Source organism: Hyperolius riggenbachi, chromosome 8 (genome assembly GCF_040937935.1).
Source record: "Hyperolius riggenbachi isolate aHypRig1 chromosome 8, aHypRig1.pri, whole genome shotgun sequence".
NCBI lineage: Eukaryota > Metazoa > Chordata > Amphibia > Anura > Hyperoliidae > Hyperolius > Hyperolius riggenbachi.
In genome coordinates this window covers 246,941,237-246,957,106 of record NC_090653.1, presented here as the reverse complement: position 1 = coordinate 246,957,106, position 15,870 = coordinate 246,941,237, and the positions used below count along the sequence as shown (strand labels likewise).

At 44.8% G+C, this 15,870-nt stretch overlaps 1 protein-coding gene across 2 annotated transcripts in view; it reads left to right on the top strand.

The window, feature by feature from the left end:
• PKN3 (protein kinase N3) overlaps window positions 1-15,870 on the top strand; it is a 73,320-nt gene that overhangs the window by 24,404 nt on the left and 33,046 nt on the right. For both annotated transcript variants that reach the window (XM_068248519.1, XM_068248520.1), the window contains 7 exons: window positions 518-787; window positions 2,700-2,907; window positions 2,994-3,173; window positions 4,677-4,786; window positions 4,873-5,016; window positions 6,811-6,886; window positions 11,512-11,665. In XM_068248519.1, coding sequence (XP_068104620.1) covers window positions 518-787; window positions 2,700-2,907; window positions 2,994-3,173; window positions 4,677-4,786; window positions 4,873-5,016; window positions 6,811-6,886; window positions 11,512-11,665 — 1,142 coding nt within the window. The remainder of the gene's footprint in view (window positions 1-517; window positions 788-2,699; window positions 2,908-2,993; window positions 3,174-4,676; window positions 4,787-4,872; window positions 5,017-6,810; window positions 6,887-11,511; window positions 11,666-15,870) is intronic.

Sequence of the window (15,870 nt, the reverse complement as noted above, 5' to 3'; positions counted from 1 at the left end):
TGTATTAAATTTATGGTTTTAGACTATGAAGAGCTCTAGTTACTAGATGATGCGTACAAACTGATGTTTGAATAGTTGAATAGCTACAAGAATCAGAACATATCGTCCACAAGTGACTATGGGTGGATTCCACCTGCAGGGGTCAGGAATTATGGAGGAGCAAAGCTACACCTCCTTTTTCCCTCTGGGGAAATAAAAAATATTCTGTGATATTGGGCATGAAAACATTTAGAGTATGATCTCTGGGTAAAATTAGTTTTCTGAACAGCTATGATATCTGTGGAATGGCTTGCATACAAATATAGTGCAAACTTTATTCAGCTTGGAATTGGGCCAATCAAATGCACTTCCTGTTGTTTTTGATTTGGCAGAGTTCTATGCTGCATACAATTTGTACGCAAGCTGGGATTGCTAGCATCTCATTGTCCATTGTTACCCTTATCACAAGGGACTGCATAGATTTCAAGGGAATTCAGAAGCTCCACCCACATTGTAACACCTTTCTGACCCGTTGCAGGACAGGAAGTTGCTGGCCACAGCTCAGCAGATGCTTCAGGACAGCCGGATAAAGACAGAATTACTCCGCATGCAGATTGTGAAGCTGACGCAGTCTCCGGGCTCCATGACTGACCTCAGCGAGTCTACAGAGATCCTCTCGCCTCTGGAGCTTCGAGTGGAGGAGCTGAGGCGTCACTTACGGGTGGAGGCCGCTGTTGCCGAAGGTGCTAAGAATGTGGTCAAGTTGCTGGGTGGCCGTAAAGTGCAGGACCGCAAGGCTTTGGCTGAGGTGAGATTACTGATGCCTCGGCCTCTCATGTGTATTTCATGCAAAGCTCTAGTTTCTTCAAAGCATGTCTGAACACCAAACTAAGCAAGGCCAATTCTAAGTGCAGGTTAAAAGCTACATCTAAACTATGTATAGAAACAAAGTGGTGGACAGAATACCCTTTTATGGGCCAGAGGTGCTTCCCACAGCACTACAGCTTGTTTCCTCTCCTCTCTGGATTCAGCTGGTAGGGGGGGTCACTCAGGTGTGACCATGTAACACTCAGATTAGAAAGAGCAGTAGATGATGGGCTACGTTTGTGCCTTACATTAGAAACTACAGCTACACAGTGGGGGTTTTCAAGTTGAAAGGCTCAGTTCAAATCGTAAAGCTTAGAATTTACACCAGTCGGCATGGTGCTTTGTTCAGTTTTGAGCTCAGTTAGACTATGTAAAAATAAAAAGTGATGACATACAACAGGAGTCCATCTATCTATCTATCCATCCATCCAACCCAGTGATATATCTGTGCTGAGCAACGAAATCTAGGATATGCTCCCTGGCGACCTCTCCTCCATTCCATAGTACTAATAGCCCCCGCTCCACACTCACACCACACACAACCTATGCCGGACACTAATACCTCCCCCAACAACAACCTATGCCTGATACTACCCCCAGCATCCTCCCCTAACAGCAGCCTATACTTGATTCCAACCCCCCCTCCCAACAACAACACCCCCCCCCCAACAGCAACCTATGCCTGATACTAATATTCCCCCCCCCCCAGCAACAACCCATGCCTGATACTAACATCCCCCCCCAACAGCAACCTATGCCTCATACTAACATACTACCCCCCCACCCCTGCCCAACAGCCTGTGCCTGATACTAACACCACCCTAACAACAACATATGGCTGATACTACCGCCCCCCCCCCAAACAACCCATGCCTGATACTAACATCCCCCCCAATAGCAACCTATGCCTGATACTAGCATACTCCAACCCCTGCCCCCCCCCCCCCCCCCCCGACATCAGCCTGTGCCTGATGCTGATACTAACACCCCCCCCCCCCTGACAACCTATGCCTGATACTAATATACCCCACCCCAATAACAACCTGTGCCTGATACTAACATGCCCAACAACAACCTATGCTTGACACCAGCTTTTCTCCTCGCTTACCTATACCGTCCATTAGACTTCTACTCTTGCTTATGTCTATCTCAAACCTACCTTGCCTGAGCTTAACCATTTTTGCTACCCCATAGCTAATGTGCTTGACTCCCTTCTTGTACCCTCCCCCAACTTACCTCATTTTAAACTTATCATGTTCCCCCAAGGGCCCATCTCTAAAGCCTAACTCTATTGTACAACCTGTAAAGTGGATGTAGACTCAGAACTTCCTCTATGCTCTAAGGAAAAGCAACTGCATAATAACCTTTTTAAAGAAAAAACTTTTCTTCATTACGATTTATAGAATTCCAACAGAGATCTTGTAGTGTTTACTTTCTGAGAGCGCAGAAAGGGTTAACCTCCTGTTTACATAACCTCGGCACTGTCCATGCACAGCTGAAAGACCTGATTTACACTTGCTGATTACTTGCAGTTAAGGTAGAATTTTTTTCTGTAAACGCACACAGGGTGGATTTCTCTGTGTTTTCCCATTTCTGCTGTGCCAGAGTTTAGGTTAGCTTTAAATGATGGTTTACCCCAATCAGTTACCAGACCTAACCGTACCACCCTCTTAATCTAGTTTCTTAACCCAGTAAATTAGCATTACTTACCTAATACTGCTGCTTCCCCCGAAATTACTGTTTGGTATCTTTGACTGGAACCCATAAGGCAGACATTAATAGTTGAAAGGAGACAGGAAGTGGAGCTAAAATGTATCCTGATCACAGAACTGCTACTTCTGCTCTTCCTGCAGGCCCAATCCAGGCTGCATGAATCTTCTCAGAAGATAGACCTTCTCCGGCTGTCTCTAGAACGATGCCTTGCCGAGCTTCCCTCAGGACATCCAAAGCAACAGCTCATCAAGCAGGATCTGCAGAGCTTCCCATCAGCAGGAGGAGTCTGGGGCAAAGACCAGAACAGTCAGCCGCTAACGCCCCTTATCAAACCCACGGCACTCACAGGTATCCTGACTTGCACTGGAGAGCAACCACCCACATTATTTAGAAACTAGGCCTTATCTTTGAATGTCTCGACATTTCTATTACAGGAACTTTGGAGATCCATCTTTTGGGCTGTCAGAGCTTACTGGAAACAGTCCCAGGGCGCTCTCGGGCGACCGGAACTCATGGGAGTCCAGAAACTAAGAACTTTATTCGTTACAAGACTGGAGGGAGTGGATATGGCCGTGGAGGTTCAGGGCGGTATTTAAGGACAGATGAGCTTTGTGGTAAGTATTCTGTTGCATCACTGATCATTTTTAAGGTCAATGCATGATTTCTAGTGGACCGTACCTCAATAAACTGTAATCAATGAAATTGCTTAAATGTTTGCCCTTTGTAACATCTTACCGTGCCCTGATTAAAATTTCAGTGATGCCTGCATCTTTACTGTTTGCAGGGTGAATCGCATGGGTTTTATTTTCCTATCTGTGTTGTGAGCAGTAATGTCATTGTGATCTCCCAGAGTGCCCTGGGGCAGTAGGTAGCATGACATCATGGCCTAGGATTAAGCATCACTTGGAGGGTGGGGCTACATACCAATATACAGCAATGTTTACATATAGGAAGTGTTTCTCATGTTGAAATCAGGATAATTAACATAAAAATGTATTTCCTGAATGATATTTAATGTACTCCAATGAGTCAATGCAGATCCTCCTTTTTAAGAGTTGACAGATGATGTTAAAGAAAACTCCTTGTGCATTAAAGAAAACCTTAAAGTGCACCTTAACTCAACTGGGGCTTATACCAGCCCCCTGCAGCCACCCTGTGTCCTCACCTTCCTGGAACGATGCTCCATTCCTCCATTGTGGCTAAGTTTCGTTTTCTGTGTCTGCGTGACCCTGGCCGTGTGCGTCGTCCCTCTCTCTCACGTTGCCGTCCCGCGCAGGAAAAGAAAATTCACAGCGACATGAGCGGGGGCACGCAGTAAGGTAGTTCGAGGAAACTTAGCCACGGCACGGGACCGGACCGGAGCATCATTTCAGGATGGCGAGGGGCACAGGGCACCTGCAGGGGCCTGGTAGAAGCCCCAAGTAAGTGAAACTTTTTTTTTTTTTCAGTTGAGTTGCGGGTTAACTTTAAGTGGCGTGACATGATGAGATAGATGTGTATTTACAGTGCCAAGCACACCAATATACTGTGTTGCTTTTTTTTTTTTCTCTGCCTGAAAGAGGTGATATTCACTTATGCAAATGACAGTTTTTCTTCTGTCGGGCCCCAATACGACGATAGCGTCCGGCACTGATAAGGAATTACAGCCATAGAATACTTTCCCTGCAGGGCTTGGAGTCTGTACAAAAATCATCCTACTCCCAACTCCGACTTCTCGGTTTATGAAACCCTCGACTCCAGGTACCTAAATTTCTCATACTCCTCGACTCTACAGCCCTGCTTTCCTGGCAGAGAACTGGGCTTCTGAGAGCAGAGGATAGATAAAAAGGGTCAATAGTTCATATATTTTAGCACTCTGAGACAAGGGACAGACTGTTTCATTGAGCTGAGACAAAACAATAAATCTACTTTTTAAGCTTTTTTAACACAACATAAAATGAGGATATCTGAAAGTCATTTTTAGGAATCGGAATGCAGTTGTTTATCTCACCAGTTTATATTCATTTAGGTTTCACTTTAAATAAGTGTCCCTTCAAGTTATATTGTTTTTAATCAGTTTTGGAAGACCACTCAAAAAGTAATTTTTAACGTCTGTTTTATTCTTATATTTTGTTTAGGAGAGGTAATGTGTGTCTTGAAGGTTGATAATAAGCCGGTTACACATACTAACTGGGGGCCAGTGCACAACCAGTGCTGGGATCAGCGGTTTTCTATTGAGCTGGAGAGGGTGAGGCTTACATTTATTCTACCACTTGCCTGTATATTATCTCCCAAGCTTTGCATGGTTTTATATCAAAACAAATCTTCATGCAGTCTCGAGAGCTGGAGATCTCCATACACTGGCGAGACTGGAGGGAGCTGTGCGCCGTTTGCTTTGTACGCCTGGAGGACTTTATGGACAATGAACGCCATGGAGTGTGTCTACAGCTGGAACCTCAAGGAATGCTTTTTGCAGAAGTAAGATCAATCCTGAACATGGTGTAATGCCACAGTCGTGGTGGGTAATCGAAGTCTTCTAAACGATAGCTGTTCCCCACCTCTGTTCTGGGACACGTTGATGTGTTGTGGCAGTGCGCGTGGCCTTGTCACATTATCCCAGCTACCCCTCTACTTCCGTATTTCTCATCAGAGACCCATCAAAGGCCCATAGAAGCATACGCTGTACCAACTGGAGTCAAGTTGTGCCATGCCAAGCTGGCAGCTGTAGTTTAATACCTGGACATCCTCAGCACAGTAATGCTAGGTCAAGTGATGTCCACATCATTCTACATTGGCCGGGCTTAGTCAGCAACATCTCTTTACAGCCATAAAACCAGTCTACAAAAGTCAGATGACTCCCTAAAGGTGCAACCAGTAGCAGAATTCTCATGGTACCATTGGGTTGCCATGAGGCCAAAATGGGCTTTCCACTGACCAAAGATCACAAACATATGATCGATCCTTTATTGGCCAACACATGGCATAAAACATTTCGAAACAAAGAGGCGGTGTAGGCAGCACGTTGTAAAACAGTAATTTCTAATAGTTAATTCTATGTATCTAAAGTATGTACATGGCAGGCTGGTATTTCAAGAATGCAAATATCTTGGGAAAAGTGAAAAAATCCCACATGTAATACAATTTGTATCCTGCATGTCAGGTGTTGGCTAATGAAGGTTTGAGTATATGTTTATTTATTAGTAGCAAGAGAGGAAGAAATCCGGCACTCTCACGATTGTGGCAGGAGATGGGGCTCAAACTTGATAGACTGTGTAGTATTGGAGTGCGTATCTCTTTGAAGGGCGTGCACGGGCTGGGTGAAAGACAACAAATTTGTGTGGAGAAGGGAGGCAAGGTGGAGCCAGCACTGCGATTCAAATCGTATTTATTGAGACAAAAAGTTGTAAGGCACTTAGTCAGTTCAGGTTGTATGCGATGCGGATGTGGTGGGCGCCAGGTCTAGGTCCCCCTGCGGACGTCCGTTTTGCGCGTCTAGCGCTTGTTCACCGCACCGGACCTTTCCCCACTGCGGTGAACAAGCGCTAGACGCGTGAAACGGACGTCCGCAGGGGGACCTAGACCTGTCGCCCACCACATCCGCATCGCATCCAACCTGAACTGACTAAGTGCCTTACAACTTTTTGTCTCAAATACGATTTGAATCGCAGTGCTGGCTCCACCTTGTCTCCCTTCTCCACACATATATGTTTATTTAGGTGCCCTTACTACTTTCATGAATTAACTACAGCTGCTGTCATGCTCTCTTGCAAAATGGCTGCTTCTAGTCCAGCAGACTGTGATTAGGGAAGGAAAGATGACATGACTCTGGCTCAGACACCAAAAGTGTTCCTGAGCCAGAGTAATTTAAGTATATGTTATGGTAGACAGTAGTTCTGCTTTAATATTGTGGCAATGCTCCAATTTTAGCTTATAGTTGTATATTTGTAAAAAGCTTCAGACATAGCGTCTTATCAGTAATGCATGGGGTCATCAGTTGAAGCACTTTTGAGCAGTGCCACCTGCCCCTACCCTATGGATTGGATATCAGTTAACTGGGCAAGTTACATTCTTGTAATGAAATTAAATCTACACTGCATAAAGTCAATAGCCACTGAGACAAAGTCAGAGGGGGGAGGAACTCAAGTACCCCCTGGGCCCTCTGTTCCAGGTCCCATAGCAACTGCTATGGCTATTGCTACACCCCTGCCGCATTGTGTACATAGACCTTCAACACAGAGCCTATCTTCACCTCCTGTCACTCGTTTATTCCAGATTATTTTCTGTAACCCGGTCATCGAAAGGCGAGGAAAAGTCCAGCGACAGAAGCGCATATTTCCCAAACAGAAAGGTGAGCGGATTGCTTTTGTAAGTCTTTGATATGCAGCGTGTCATATATCTCTGTAACACCAGCCATACAATGGCTGACCCTGGTAGATGTGATGAAGATTCGTTATCAGAATTATTATTGATTTATTAATCTTCAGCTGTAGCAGAATTATTAAGAAAAAAAAAAAATCTTCGTTTGCATGCAACATAAAAATTACACAACTAGTATAGCTCTATACACACGTCAGATGAAACTCGACCGAGATGATCGATAACGACTGCCTCTGCCGAGAATCCAGCATGTGTATGGCAGCCAGTGACCCCCTCGGCTAGTGATCCTTCCTGATGGATCACTATGGCCGAGATCATTGTTCTCCACTAACTCCACCCACTGCGTGATGTCACTTCCACTCTGTCCCGATCCCTGTAGAGCAACATTGAGCATGTGTATGGGCCTTAATTCATACGCCTCTCAGCATCACGAACTATAATCTGGTATGACTCAGATGAAGGGATAAACCCTAACTACCTAATGGCTGTCGGTCTCTATGTCGCTGCAGGTCTGTTGATCCCCAGCGGACATGCTTAAAAATCTAGGAGGGCCTAATCATGAGAAAAAATTAAAAAATACCAACTCTTCTCTCACATCATGTGACCTTCTTTACTCAGTCCAGGACAAAGCTGTATATCGCAGGCGTGTTTTTTTTAAACATGTTATTAATTCCAGGATGGTGGCGCAGTGGTTAGCACTCTCACCTTACAGAGCTGGGTCTTCAGTTGAAATCACAGCCAGGGCACAAGCTACAGAGAGTTTGTATGTTCTCCCCGTGTCTGAGTGGGTTTCCTCCGGGCACTCCGGTTCCCAAACGTCCCAAAAACATACAGATAAGTTAATTGACTTCCCCCTAATTTGCCCCTAGACTACGATACATACTCTACAGGATGCATATATTGACTATGGTAGAGATTAGATTATGAGTCCTTCTGAGGGACAGTTAGAGACAAGACTATATACTCTGTACAGCTCTGCAGAAGATGTTGGCGCTATATAAATGCTAAATAATTGCGGTATTTTTTGGACTATAAGACTCACTTTTTGCCCCCAAAATTCGGGGAAAAAGTCACTGCGTCTTATAGTCCAAATGCAGAGAGTTCCTGACTTGTGAACACCTGCCAATACGGGGGACAAACCATGGAGGACAGAGGCTGATACATGGGGGACAGAGGAGGACTCGGAGAGACACGTGGTATAAGGGTATAAGGGGGCATGAGGTACAAGGGGGCATAATCCACAAGATGCCCCTTCACCATGGATGCACCAGGTTTAATATATATATATATATATATATATATATATATATATATATATATATATATATATATATATATATATATATATATATATATATATATATATATATATATATATATATATATATATATATATATATATATATATATATATTTTTTCCCCTGGTTTTTGTCCTCTAAACTTAGGTGAGTCTTTTGGTCAGGAGCGTCTTATAGTCCAAATAATACGGTATAGATAAATGTCAGAGTGCATAATTCGCACACCGCTGCAGGGTGGCACTTTATAAATACGTGCTATACTGACCTAGTATTTGAAATTCATTCACCGCTGCACACTTTGAAACCTCTGCAGGGTGGCACTTTATAAATACGTGCTATACTGACCTAGTATTTGAAATTCATTCACCGCTGCACACTTTGAAACAGAGTTTTCAAATGCCTTCATTATGCGGCCAGGCTAGGGGGTTTTGTGATTATCCAAATGTATAAAATCCAGTGGAAATCTCTTGGGTGGCTTTAACTTGAAGTGATTAGTTTGACACTGACAGATTACGGATTTGTGCCTCTGTCTAATACTTTCCAATCCAGAAAAAATGAAAACCTCTTTACACACATACCAGAACTGGGACTGGACTTGACTCCTGATCCTTCAGGTGGGGCTGTGGCTGTACAGACATGCTGCTAGCTTATAGGCTAGCAACGGGATATGGCTATGTTACTATGAAGTTGGGAGGAAGCCTAGCAGCACGGCCTGTACTGAGCTAGTGGGTGGAGTAAGAGGACAATGGCCTTGGGCCAATACTGTCCAAGCTGATCACTTTCCGAGTCACAAGGGCAGTCACGGGCCGCTGTACACTCGATAGACTCTCAGCAGAAGCTCCCCTGCCGTGCATCTCTCACATGTGATTCTCTCACATGTGACTCGGCGGCGGCTGCTCTGCGGTGCTCCCGCTGGAATTGCTGCCGCTCTGTCTCCGTGTCAGAGCGGTCAGCTGTTTGTGGTGCAAATAGATCGGCACCTGGTCCTGGGGGGGAGAGGGTGGTCGGGCAAACATAGGCATGCTCTGCATGCTCGTCATCAGTATCTGATATGCGGCTTTGCGTCGTTAGCGTGGGCAAAAGGCTACATAGTAGCAAAATTATATTGATTTTTGCAGAACGCATTGGCTTTTTTGATCACTTTAATACTAAATAAAACATTGCTGTACAGATTTAAATTTCACTTTGGGGGCTAACAGTTACTCTTTAAAAGGAAATAGCTGTATCAGCTTCCGTATCCCACTCAGTTCAGGTGCACTTTAAGGCCTGGTGCTTTTACTGTATTGGCTTCATGTTTGTTCCAGGTGCACGGGCCAAAAACTGAAGTTAAAAGTTCAGGACAACCTGGTATTAGGCGTTTTTTTATGGATAATAAAGATTGTAGTCTTTATAATATTTTTAGCTTAGGTATCCTTTAAAATTGTTTCTACGGTTTATTTTCATTTTACATTGCAACCACCTAAGAATAAAACTATAAGCTCAAATTGCAACGCTTTGCAACCATAGCAACAGCACTCTGGAGTACACACAGGGCTTGACTCACTAACCGGAGTGAAAAGCCACTTAGTGTGCCTTATCAGATTTAAGGGGCCTTATCAGAGTTGCATAGTTTCATAGTTATTTTGGTTGAAAAAAGACATACATCCATAGAGTTCAACCAGTACAAAGTACAACACCAGCCTGCTCCCTCACATATCCCTGTTGATCCAGAGGAAGGCGAAAAAACCCTTACAAGGCATGGTCCAATTAGGGAAAAATTCCTTCCCGACTCCAGATGGCAATCAGATAAATTCCCTGGATCAACATCATTAGGCATTACATAGTAATTGTAGCCATGGATGTCTTTCAACGCAAGGAAAGCATCTAAGCCCCCTTTAAATGCAGGTATAGAGTTTGCCATAACGACTTCCTGTGGCAATGCATTCCACATCTTAATCACTCTTACTGTAAAGAACCCTTTCCTAAATAAATGGCTGAAACTTTTTCCTCCATGCGCAGATCATGTCCTCTAGTCCTTTGAGAAGGCCTAGGGACAAAAAGCTCATCCGCCAAGCTATTATATTGCCCTCTGATGTATTTATACATGTTAATTAGATCTCCTCTAAGGCGTCTTTTCTCTAGACTAAATAAACCCAGTTTATCTACCCTTTCTTGGTAAGCGAGACCTTCCATCCCACGTATCAATTTTGTTGCTCGTCTCTTTACCTGCTCTAAAACTGCAATATCTTTTTTGTAATGTGGTGCCCAGAACTGAATTCCATATTCCAGATGTGGCCTTACTAGAGAGTTAAACGGGCAATATTATGCTAGCATCTCGAGTTTTTATTTCCCTTTTAATGCGCCTTAGTGTGCCTTATCAGAATAGCATAGCGAGTGCTAACAACTTATGCCTGATAATTGACAATGAGGAGCGCTCTACTCATCGTCAATTATCAGGCATAAGTTTGTAGCGCTCGCTATGCTTTTCTGATAAGGCACACTAACTCTGATAAGGCCCCTTAACCCTGATAAGGCACCGCTAAGGCCCCTTATCTCTGATAAGGCACGCTATTTGTCTTAGTAAATTTGTCTTAAGCCCCGTCTACACGAGGCGATCCGGTGGCTCGATTAGCCGCCGGATCGCCTCTTCCACATCCCCGCGCGTGCGTCGGATTCGATCCACCCTCGTCGACGCGCCGCTTATCTTCCGCTCGGTTTCCTGCCATTGTCCCCTCGTGGGGAACGAGCAGGGAATCGGCCGCGGCAAAATCGGACCTGACGGATCTTATCAATCGAGCCGCATCAGCGGCTCGATTGATAAGGAACATCGCTCCGTGTAGACGGAGCTTAAGTGAATCAGGTCCCTAGTGCCCTGGTTTGCGCCCACAAAGTGTTAAGGCTCACTAACCAGCTTAGCGCCGGTTAGTGTATCAAGTCCACAGTCTATAAACCTCTCTATTTCCTGCCAGTGTACTCCACTGTACAGAGAAGAAGCTATATAGTGCTAGAAACATTGTGAAATGACTGTTTTATATGCACATAAAAACAAGGCAAACAAACTGAAAAAAAGGTTTGCCATTTGTCCTTGAAACCAATAGAGCTGAACTGAATGGATTGAGTTTTTCTAAACAAAACTTAAGTCCTACTTCTAGCATATATTTGGAAAGCCACATGTAATGGGTAAATACTGTTCCCTCTACCTCATTATTTCATCGTACTACAGCTTTTTAGGAATTGCACTTTTCGCCATGATACAAATTCAGTGTTGCTCTTTACCTCTCCAGCTGGGTGGTGGTTCATCTTCATTTACTTTTCTAGGAAAGGAGTTTCTTCGCGCAACTCAAATGAACATCAACTTTGCCACGTGGGGCCGCCTGATGATGAGTATTTTACCGCCGTGTGGTACCATGACAACGCTAAGCCCGCCCCTTCCCAACACTACAGAGGCTCAAATGAATTCTTCAAACTGCAGGTAGGTTCTTAGATGCACCCGTAGATATCCTTGGTCCGAAAGCATAGCTGAAGCGCAATTTGATTATAAAAAAAGTTAATTACCTCAGTCGTGGGACTACATAGTCCAGCTGCTTACCCTGATCCTCTTCCAGCACTGGGTCCCTATAAACTTATTCAACAAGGGCTTGTCAAATATGCTTTTTGTGGCCACACTCCTGCCATGTATGGGTGCATCTGTACTGGACATGAGCGAGTATGATCCTCTCGTGCATGGCTTCTTTTTCTTTGTGCAAGAGTGCTTCATTCTACTAGGCATGTGCGGCGCTTACTTGCACATGCCCAGTATGGAGAGGCTCCTACTTGGATGGCCACAAGAACAAGCGGGTCCTGGGCAGCAACAGAGGGCTAGAAGAAGATCTGGGAAGCCTCTGGACCATCCAGAGGCTCCCCACCACTGATTAAATATCCATGTTGTAACTCCTTCCTTGCCACAGGCTTGCTTTAATGCTGCTGGGTTCTGTGCTAATATGTAAACATAAGAGGTTAACCCTTTCTATGCTCCCAGGAAACCAGGAAGTAAACACGCTACGGGATCTCTGTAGAAGTTCTGTAAGTTGTAATGAAGAAATGTTTTTCTTTAAAGGTTATTTTGCTGTTGCAGAGCGGAAGTTCTGATTTTAGGTCCACTTTTAAAAGGGAATTATGTTCTGAAAAAACAAATCCATAATGCTTCCCCCCCCCGACTCCCTATGGTTAGTTAATCACCCCAGAATCAGGCAACACGTTTTGCGATTGGTACTAATTGCTAAACATCTGCAATCGGCGCCAATTGCGGCAGTGAGAACAGTGCCATAGGTTAGAATAGCACTAGCGCTTTAAAAATCTCTAGCGCTTTGGCGATTAGCGGAAATCGCCCACTAATCGCCTTAGTGTGAATGGGTCCTAAACCATGTACTTCCCCAAGCCCCAGACCGCACATTCTACATAAACACCCCCCACCCCAATCATTTCTGCTACTCAAACATTGGTGGCCAGCTTTATGTGCCCTCTAACAGGTGGTCATATATTTAACCTGTGTGGCTAGTTCAAAAGAGAGGGTGAAGCAGTGATCAGGGCCAGATTTCTACTTTTTACCGCCCAAGGCCCACCATCACCAGCCGCCCCTTAATCAAGACAGCCGCCCCTGACTTACACGGATTATTATTATTTTACAATTCACAGATTGCCCAAAAACAGAGGATTGAAGGATTGGGAAGATTGATGGGCAATGTACTTTTTCCTTTAAAACACAGAACATTTAACGGTGTTCTCCCCAGATTTTTTTTCCAGCTGGGTTGCATGAAAAAGTAGCCGGGTGGCATGAAAAAATAGCCGGGTGGGGAGAGATAAGAGAATGCAGGGCAGGTGCTTCTCTGCTTACAGCATAGGAGGAGGTGAGCAGATAACAGCCGGGTGCTCACCAAAACTAGCCGGGTGGAGCACCCGGCTAATAGAGCCTGGGGAGAACACCGCATTATACCATTATTTTTTTTTTTTAACGGTACCTGTGAGGGCACAACAACTCCCCCCATCCTCCTCAACTGCATCTATCTGGCTTGGGACCCTCCGGACAAATTCGACCAGTTTGTCAAAAATGTTCCTGTGGTCACACTCCCGTCTTTGTAAGAGTGAGGCCACACTGTGCAGGTGCAAGTGCAGCCCATGCCTGCACAACAGCACAAAGCTGCTCATGCATGGCTTTTTTCTCCATACACACGTGGCTTTGCGCTACTATGCAGGCTGCTACTATACCTGCACTGTGTGGCCTCACTTGTGCAGAGATGGGAGTGTGATGCAAGAAGATTTTTGACAAATACAGTGGCTTGCAAAAGTATTCGGCCCCCTTGAAGTTTTCCACATTTTGTCACATTACTGCCACAAACATGAATCAATTTTATTGGAATTTCACATGAAAGACCAATACAAAGTGGTGTACACGTGCGAAGTGGAACGAAAATCATACATGATTCCAAACATTTTTTACAAGTAAATAACTGCAAAGTGGGGTGTGCATAATTATTCAGCCCCTTTTGGTCTGAGTGCAGTCAGTTGCCCATAGTCATTGCCTGATGAGTGCTAATGACTAAATAGAGTGCACCTGTGTGTAATCTAATGTCAGTACAAATACAGCTGCTCTGTGACGGCCTCAGAGGTTGTCTAAGAGAATATTGGGAGCAACAACACCATGAAGTCAAAAGAACATACCAGACAGGTCAGGGATAAGGTTATTGAGAAATTTAAAGCAGGCTTAGGCTACAAAAAGATTTCCAAAGCCTTGAACATCCCACGGAGCACTGTACAAGTGATCATTCAGAAATGGAAGGAGTATGGCACAACTGTAAACCTACCAAGACAAGGCCGTCCACCTAAACCCACAGGCCGAACAAGGAGAGCGCTGATCAGAAATCCAATCAAGAGGCCAATGGTGACTCTGGACGAGCTGCAGAGATCTACAGCTCAGGTGGGGGAATCTGTCCATAGGACAACTATTAGTCGTGCACTGCACAAAGTTGGCCTTTATGGAAGAGTGACAAGAAGAAGGCCATTGTTAACAGAAAAGCATAAGAAGTCCCGTTTGCAGTTTGCCACAAGCCATGTGGGGGACACAGAATACATGGAAGAAGGCTCTCTGGTCAGATGAGACCAAAATGGAACTTTTTGGCCAAAATGCTATGTGTGGTGGGAAACTAACATTGCACATCATTCTGTGTACACCATCCCGACTGTCAAATATGGTGGTGGCAGCATCATGCTCTGGGGGTTCTTCTCTTCAGCAGGGACAGGGAAGCGGGTCAGATTTGATGGGAAGATGGATGTAGCCAAATACAGGGCAATCTTGGAAGAAAACCTCTTAGAGTCTGCAGAAGACTTGAGACTGGGGCAGAGGTTCACCTTCCAGCAGGTCAACGACCCTATACATAAAGCCAGGGCAACAATGGAATGGTTTAAAACAAAACATAGCCATGTGTTAGAATGGCCCAGCCAAAGTCCAGATCTAAATCCAATCAAGAATCTGTGGCAAGATCTGAAAACTGCTGTTCACAAACGCTGTCCATCTAATCTGATTGAGCTGTTTTGCAAAGAAGAATGGGCAAGGATTTCAGTCTCTAGATGTGCAAAGCTGGTAGAGACATACCCTACAAGACTGGCAGCTGTAATTGCAGCAAAAGGTGGTTCTACAAAGTATTGACTCAGGAGGCTGAATAATTATGCACACCCCACTTTGCAGTTATTGATTTGTAAAAAATGTTTGGAATCGTGTATGATTTTCGTTCCACTTCTCACGTGTACACCACTTTGTATTGGTCTTTCATGTGGAATTCCAGTAAAATTGATTCATGTTTGTGGCAGTAATGTGACAAAATGTGGAAAACTTTAAGGGGGCCGAATACTTTTGCAAGCTACTGTACTTGTCAAATATGTTTGGAGGATCCCCGACTGCGCTCAATGTGGTCGACGAGGATGGGAGAAGCCCTTGGAGAAAAATAAACACATTTATACACATGTATAACGCACACAAACTACACACACACACTGCACACACAGTACATACTCCCATACACACACTGCTTGCTCCAATGCACAAAGCAGAGACAGACAGCCAGAACCTCACCGGAGAAGCAATTTGTCAGTCAGCAGCAGAATCTAAAAAAAGCAAAACACACACAGCACTTCAAAGGGGACAGCTATCAGCAAGTATGGAGCAAGCTTTTACAACAAAGCATCACAGTATCAGGAAAAGCTAGAGAAGTCGATGCAGACTCGTCCTACCCTGTGTACAGCTCAGCCTGAAACAGCACATGGAATGAAGGACAACAGGAGTTAGAGGAAAAATTGCCAGCACATAGCCTACCTAATAGCTTTGGGAAAGTAAGAAGCAGAGCAGAAGACTGCTGCTAACTGTATCAGAAGCCCAGAGACAGAAGACGCACTGTACACACGCTGCTGTAGGAAGTCAGCTAGAGGGGGCGTACCTTCTCTCCGCACAGCATCATGTTTGGCAGCTTTGGCATCTGTATATTGGATTGCACCTCAGCGTGCAGCTACCCGCCCCTGGTTTTCACCTGGCTACCTGGCGCCCTAGGTTGACTTGGCTCAAATCCGGCCATGCCAGGGATGTCTGCTCGCTACCATCCACCCTCCCGTCCCAGATCCTCTATTGCTTCCTATTATGCAGCTCTCTCC